This window comes from Oncorhynchus tshawytscha, linkage group LG03 (genome assembly GCF_018296145.1).
Source record: "Oncorhynchus tshawytscha isolate Ot180627B linkage group LG03, Otsh_v2.0, whole genome shotgun sequence".
NCBI classification, from domain to species: domain Eukaryota; kingdom Metazoa; phylum Chordata; class Actinopteri; order Salmoniformes; family Salmonidae; genus Oncorhynchus; species Oncorhynchus tshawytscha.
This window is the reverse complement of record NC_056431.1, coordinates 45,794,812-45,802,857: the sequence shown is the minus strand read 5'-3', so window position 1 is coordinate 45,802,857 and position 8,046 is coordinate 45,794,812. Positions and strand designations below refer to the sequence as shown.

General features: G+C 39.1%; 1 protein-coding gene across 1 annotated transcript; it reads right to left on the bottom strand.

The window, feature by feature from the left end:
* Positions 1-2,152: 2,152 nt before the first annotated feature.
* On the bottom strand, positions 2,153-4,545 carry LOC112237238 (transcription factor Sox-21-B). The gene is made up of 2 exons (XM_024405837.2): positions 4,223-4,545; positions 2,153-4,016 (listed from the first exon to the last, which is right to left on the bottom strand). The coding sequence occupies exon 2, from the start codon at positions 3,992-3,994 to the stop codon at positions 3,263-3,265; it is 732 nt and encodes a 243-aa protein (XP_024261605.1). The 5' UTR covers positions 3,995-4,016; positions 4,223-4,545; the 3' UTR covers positions 2,153-3,262.
* Positions 4,546-8,046: the final 3,501 nt, after the last annotated feature.

Sequence of the window (8,046 nt, the reverse complement as noted above, 5' to 3'; positions counted from 1 at the left end):
AAGTGTGAGCCTGCATGACAGATGGTGTTTTTGCGGCCATGGTTTTGGATATGAGACTGAGTTTGGTTACGCTGAAGTAATCAGAGACATGAAATACAATTTTGAGCTGTGATTGAGGGATTTGATGAAGATCCTCAGTCAGTCTCGTGCATTTAGTTTTAAGATTTTTTTTTCTAAATTAAATTATATTGAAATCCAATCTTGTTTATGAGCATGATTGTTTAAAGGATTTTAGGCCTTTTCAACACTGGCACTCACATTCAGGGAGTTCAGTCCTGAAAGTCTGTAATTCTATGACTTGCCTATCTTGGAATCAACTCTGGAAAAACATTTTCTGGGGAAAAAAAGTTTCCCCCTAGTTATTTGCATAGTTGCATCTCCACCTTTCCCATTGAGTCCACTTTTCTTCCATGGAGAAAAAGCATATCTATTCAAAAGGCATTTAGTCCATTTCTTTCTTGGCCGGGTAACCTATTCATCAATTGTTCTGCCTTGTAGATTGCATTCTAATGCTAATCTGGCGTGTTAAATATATATTTTGCTCCCCTTTCACCGTTTTGTCATTCAGTTTATCCAGTTTTGGCCACCCATTTTATTTATTTATGCTCCTGCTTCTATTCATGTGCTCATGTATTTTTTATTGTGTTGTTTCACTGTCATGCAGTGTCAACTCACTCCATTCAAAGTGGGCTACTTGAAGGGCTTGGAGGGACAAAGCGTGTACACATTGCAGTGCTATTCACTCCGGCCAGCTGGATCGGTTGAAAAAAACCTTGTGAAAAGAAATCCTCCACAATGGACACAGAGAAGTGCACAATGCTAACAGTTTTCCAAATACCACTGATTGCTTTCATCACAATGAGGGAAAGCAGCCGCTTTTTGCTGAGCTCCACTTCAACAAACAACACTCTCACAAAAACCTCCCAACCCACGTTTTGTTCCCAGACAAAACCTCCTCGACCGTCTAAACGCTCCCAGTGAAGAAAAAGTTCTTTCAGGGTTTCTTCCCCCTTTCCTTAAGTAAAATATAATAAAAGGGCAAAGAAAGAGAGGGAAATGGTCACTGAGCTGGTAATGCGCGCTCTTTTATCAACCTGGCGACCTTCTCAGGCGTTTTGGTCAGCAAACTGTTGGCTGCCCTTTCAAAATATCTTCTTTCAAACCAAAAACGATAAAGTGCTAGCCTACCTTTCAAGAAAACAATCAAAAGACATATCCTTTCTGTTTTCGAAATAAAATCACACAATAGCCCATACTCTCGTCTATTAATGTTCAGGCCTATTATCTAACAAGGCCAAACAGCAAGTTATAAAATATTGGTGTCAGTATGGGGACCAAATATACAAATAAAAGTCCCCCGTGAAGAATTCAAATGTGCAGAAATAATTCTGAGAGGATAAATGTTTGTTATTTTTTTATTTTATACTGCATGAAACAAGCTCAATTGCGCGTTATTTCCAGGGCAAAGTAGGAAGTTCCGTGGAGAGAAGTGATCGGAGTATTACAATAGAGAATCCAGAGTGGTGAAAGGGTTTAATTAACCGTGTCGGAGATAATTATCCCTGGACAGTCTAAATTAGTTTTGCATAATCGCTCTGATCCATATGAATTAACTTCTTAATGCTATCTATGAGGGGTAGTTTGCTTGAATAACATGCCCAATGTATTACATGTCATAATGAGCATAAATTCAGATATTCCCGACACACGCACACACGCACACACACAGCAGATGTGATAAACTGTGCCATAGCTAAGCATACTGAAGTATTTTCATTGAATAAGAAAAATACAATGCTATTAGTTGTGTTTTGTAATTGGACGCTGGCACTTAGATCTAATTCAGGCCCTGTTTTATACCTCAAAGAGATGCCTGTTCTACAGGCCCGAAGAGCTCACTTTTTTTTTACTGGGAATAGAGGGTTTAAAAGAAACCCACTCAGTTGTATCTTCCTTCCTATTCACGATTAAAATTGTGATAAATCAGGTTTTGGCTCTTGATTACAATGGGTTGATTTAGATTTCCGAGTAATGCTATTCAAAACACGAACAAAAGCGGCCTTTGGAGGGTACCTTACACTTCACCTGGACTGACCACATCAGGGCAATTCAGATAAACATCTTGTTAGCAATTCAACAAGAACTACGGCGATTCTTTCTGTTTGTCCGCATACGCTTTATTATAATCCTTTGTTCAACAAATGAAAAGAATAGCATTTAAGAGTTTAAAGTACATGTAAGTGGTGTTAAATAAAACACAAAACAGACAACTTCATTAAGAGTTAGTAAAAACGAATGATGCTCCTTATGCACGTAAATGCACAAGTCTCAAGAATCAAAAATGATCAGTGATAATTTTGTGTCTTGCCAATGTTGACAGAAAGGCGAACGATTGTAGTCGAATTAAAAAACTTTTGGGCTCGTCATTCTTTAAAATAAATTACATTATATAAGCACTTCCTATTTACTGTGCAAATGTTACAGGACAAGGTATGTCCTCTGTTCAATCGACAGGGTCACCATAATCATTCCACTAAACAATAAATAGTACAGACATCTATAAAACAGTGTTTAAAAACTCAAAATATACACTGGATTTCTAGTCAAACAACCCAGTCAGTTCCAGGCCCTATCTCAAGCACTAGCCTAATGGCAAATTAACTATTAGCATCATTTATCTGTACACATTTACAGGCTTATGTCATTCTGATTGAAACAAGAAAGCCAGACGGACAAACAATTATCATTCCTTCTTGACCAACAATATAAATCATAATAGCCAGTGATTAGACTCTTTAAACAATATTGAATTATCAGGTACAATATATGAAGAAAATTATGGCCAGTTCGTGTTTACCTATATCTGATTTGTTGTGGGATGCAGTAAACTAGGCCTACTTGATAACAACAAGTCAAGCAGGTGCATTTGCAACAGATATAAATCAAATATGGTACCTTTCAAATGAGTATTCACATTGACACGGGCAAATAGATCTCCTACCCTTTCCTCCCCAGTTCAGTATTTCTGCCATCCTTTTGTTCTGTCCCTCTGGGATTTGCCCGGAGATGTATGAATATTAGTTTAGAGAGTTCGCTATATAAGAATTACCTTCGATAAAGGCATTAATCAATATACATACACATGTGATATCTGAGACAACGAGCACTTCATCACATGTACAAGTTTGTGCATGCATAATAAACTCTTGCATGAATATTTTTTTCTTCACATTTAAACGTCTCCTAAATCCAATATAGGCTATCATAATGCCGCTGCATATGCAGGGTAGTCAAGTTGAGGTTTGCCCATGCCAGGCAGCAGGATGTAGGCTAGCGGTGGCTGAAGACCCGCAGAGGGCCAGCCCGTACAGTTACAGGGGATCATGTAGCCTGGGTTGCCCGGGGCTGGATGAGAGTGAGTGTGAGTGTGTGTTCCACCAACACTACCAGTTCCAGAGAAAGCCGTGCCACCAGGGTAGCCCAGAGATGGGTAAGGAAACGATGGAGAGGAAAGCTCTGACATCTTCGACCCGAGGTCAAAAAATGAATAGGGGTTCGTGGTCATGGACGGGTTGAAGAAGACTCTCGCTGCTGCGGCCGCGGCTGCCGCTGCTGCCTTGTCTGGGTTCCCTAATAGGGACTCGTGAAGTGCTCCATGAGATAGACCGCTAACTTTAAGCGCGTCGTGCTCTCCAAGATTGTAGGGCACTGGGAAGGCAAACTTGTCTTTTTTCATCAGAGTCTTTGGCTTCCGCCTAGGTCTGTATTTATAGTCAGGGTGTTCCTTCATGTGCATGGCTCTCAGTCGTTTAGCTTCGTCAATGAATGGCCTTTTCTCTGACTCGGTGAGAAGTTTCCACTCCGCTCCCAATCTTTTGCTGATCTCGGAGTTGTGCATTTTTGGGTTCTCCTGAGCCATTTTTCTTCTCTGCGCTCTGGACCAAACCATGAAGGCATTCATCGGGCGTTTTACGTGATCCATTGGTTTAGACATGTTGGTACAAAATACTTTTGGTCTGAAAAGGTAAATATCACAGACAATATGTCAAGTCTCTTTCTAATATTTAGTGACAGTATAGTCTCAGTTTGCCTAACTAACACACGGTAAAAAGTTACATAGGCCTACATATATAATAAAACTAAGTAATCCAATTAAATATATTTCGTAGAAATACATTAGTGTGAGATAAAATGTTTCAAAAAGTATATTTCCTTTACTTACGTAAAATATCAGTGCTTCATCACACCGTAGTAAGATATCCGTTTTGAAAAGAGCAATGCGCAGCGTTCTGATGAGAAACTCTATAAAAGTTAGGTTTTCTGATGCATGTTGATATCCGACGAGGACAATATAGCATCGAAGACAGAAGGCAATATATCTAGAGCTGCAGTTCTTATCTTGTTTTGCTGCTATCGCCAGAGACTGTTAACCGCCACTCAGCACTTGAATCCAGCGTTTACGCAAATGGTTGATAACTCCGGGCTGCTCCATGTGAAATAAGGTTTTCAGAGGCAGGTAGTGAAAGTGCCACAGGAGCATGCGCAGTACGTCTAAACACACACAGCGCTCTTCTAATCCCACCCTGAGCGCGAGGAGGACCAGGGACTCGGAGGAAAATGCATCACCATATATTTGGCTGTAGGATATCCTATATGCCCTTTATAGTTAAGTTAATCGTACAGGTCTTTAAAGCATATTATCATAAGGATAAATTATCCATATTATCATAAGGATAATTTATCACGATATATTATTACATTATAATAAATGTGTAATTATTATTACTAATGCAAACTTTTTTGTTATTGTAAGTATTCATTTTAGTATAGTTAGACATATTCAGGTATATATACATGACTTGCAACCAAAAGTGAACAGTTCCTGAGAAGTGTTGTCTTGGCCTAGCTTTAGTAATTCACCAAGCACGTTGAAAACTATACAGTAAGTTTCAGATGACTAAGAGCATGATGTTTCCATAAATTAAATAAAAGGTTTGTTTTAAAACAATTGATTGCATAAGACGCTCATTGACAGGGGAAAGAGGAGTGGTGATGGAAACGTGAATAGGCTCTACTCTCTTGCTTCTCTCACTCTCCTTCTTCCCCGACTGCACACTATTTTATTTCTAAATAACTTTTGTCTTTACTTGTTATTTGATCTAAATAACCTACTGTTACAGTCTACGATGCAATGGCTCTTACAACTACAGTAGCCTATATTGTAATTTAATCTCTTCCTGAATGGTGGGCTACTGCCTGTCCCATGCTCCATGAGTGGCACAAACATTACAGAAATGTTATACGTCTAGACGCAAGATAACGTGGTAAAGAATGTCTTTTTTAATTTTCTGATATTGTGCAAAAGCATTTTGTCATAAATATGCCTAAATACAGAGGAGGGTAGAGTGTCTCTAAACGTGCTTGGTGAAATTAATTATTTTTCCTGAATTCTCCCTTTCACTTTCACTTCAAAAGACTTTCCCAAGGGCGGCGAATCGACAACCGAAATTAGGTTGTCGAATATTCAACTAAGCAATTACAGTTATCTGAAAGACTCGTTGAGTAAATTGTATGTTTAAGTGGTTTGTTCCCGTACCTTCTCTGTTGTGCATAATTATTAAAATGAAAGTGAAAATAAGGCTGCATCAAACAATTTACAATGCCGATTTATAGTCAGTGCGTTTTATTTGATATAGTGTATGAATTAATGCCAAATTGAATTAAATATAAAGTCGTCTTTCAAGAATGATTTGCACTTGTAGGCTGAGTCGAAATTTGACACCTCAGCTGTTAAGATACTGAACAGTGGCAATATTAAATCTTATTCCTCCTGTAATTTCTTTATTATTATTTGTATTATTATTATTAGTAGTGGTAGTATCATTATCATTATTATTATTGTTGCATATAAATTGTGTCCTACATAAAGTCTTATCATCAATTTCAATTCATTCTCATGAAAACTCTCATGTCCAGCACATCCCATGAGCCATTACAGGTTTGAAATCAACAGTAATACAAGGAGAGGGGTTGATGCGATACGTTGAGATAATGTGCTATAAATCATGCATGATAACAATTAAGGAAGAAAAAAAGTTGTGATTGAATGACATTGGATGAACTCAATAGGATGCGCTATTTAGAAGGGAAATACAGCTCCATTGACTGCTGTCGTTTTCTCTCAGTTGGTGTGATATACGTTTTCAAATTTAATAAGCCTAAACGAGCGAGAATAATGTTGTATCATTGTGTCCGGGAAATAGTGCCCTCGGCTCTGAAAGACCGCCCATTGTCTCAACCTGGAGGAAACCTGATGATCAGGTGGAGATGATGCGCGTCAAAAGGACCGTCCGCTGATTGACAAGTGCGCGATGACGCTTCTGAGAGAGACAAGCTGCTGCCTTGACTGAAAGTATGCGCGTCTCTCAACACTGTGGTGTGCTCCTATTGTGGGGCTGTCATTGCCTTAGATAACATTCTAGCAGTGAACCGCGCGAATCATTCTGAAGAGCATCTCATTTTATGACACAAACACGCAAATAGCTATGAATTATATGAATAAGTTAAGGGAAAAGTTATCATCTGTAGATAGTATGTGTGTAAGCGTACAGTCCATTGAGCACACAAAGTTATGTTTTTCATCCTCTCATAATCATGAACCTTATAAACGTTACTCCCCCACTATTGCAATTTGTTGGGGGGGAAATAAAACACACATTTAATTCTGAACTCATCAGTATTTAATACTGTGTATAATTACTGAATCATAATAGCCTGTTGCTGAAGCATGACCAGGAGATTATAGTGTGCACCCAGAGATTGACTTAACTGAAAATGCCCATAGTTCTTATAAATGATAAGGGCTTGCTGAATAAACCTTCAATTCAATTAATATTTCCACACCTGAACCTCACCCCTATTTGATTGAGCAGATTGTCAATGATTCATTTATTTCCTTTTCTATTTAATGACACAGTAACACCATTTCCCAGCTTGGCAAACATGTGTAATTAAGATCTAATAAATTGATGTAAATTAGTGTTTTTTAAAGCTTTTTCTGTTGTGTTTCCCTCTCCCGGGGCCTGGGTTAGAATGGGAATAACAGTTAAATAATTCAAGATGGGCTAGTGAGAGTGGCAGAATTACCTTGTGATAAAGCCTGGGTCCATCCTCTGAAACGAAGGGAGCAGAGCACTCCCACCTCACAGCATACTGTCTGGTGATAAGGCTGAAAAGAAAAATTGCATGCAAATGGAAGGCAGACAGCACAACAAGCACATGGGGACATGTTTATGGAGAGATCGCGCACAGTTCACTCCAAAGCTCTAGCCATCATACAGTCTGAAATGGGTGAGAGGTGAGAGAATTTGCAGATAGGAGCACAAGTTGGTTGTTTTGTTTGCAGCAAAATCTCTATAGCTTTGCATGTAATATGCAGCGTGCTATATTACATAGTTGACAAGGACATTACCCTATGATCTTGCGGTTGACATATAGAACCCCATCTACAAAGACACTTAGATGATGTGGAGTTTATCTCTTCATTTTCCTTTCACTGATAATTACACTACCAGGGCATAGCTGCACCCTGTTGTTTACTGTCATTCTCCAAAGCAGAGAGGGAAGAGATCCAAATCATTTCCACAGAGGAAATTGTTAGAGAGCAGATGACTTGTCCTCCTGGTATCAGACATCTTTTCTTTTACACAGTAAACTGATCTGGGGTAAACAACAGCCAGCTACTGTCAACCCCTTCAAACCACAGGACTCGACCATATTTACTCCAACATGAAAGTGCGGTCATTATCATGGTTAGGGTTGGAGATGTGGAGAGGGAGGGGTCCAGATCATGTAGCTGATGTGGTGGTCCTTTTCTTTCAGCTTGGATGATCACAGCACTGCCTTCTTCCTTTCACCCTACTGTATCATCTCCTTCCTGAAAGCAAGGAAGAGAGTAAGGCCATCTCTATGTAGATCTATACCAATTAGATCAATAGGGAGGTAGTCAGGTGGTCATGTTCTGGTAGTCATGTTGTTTTATGTGTT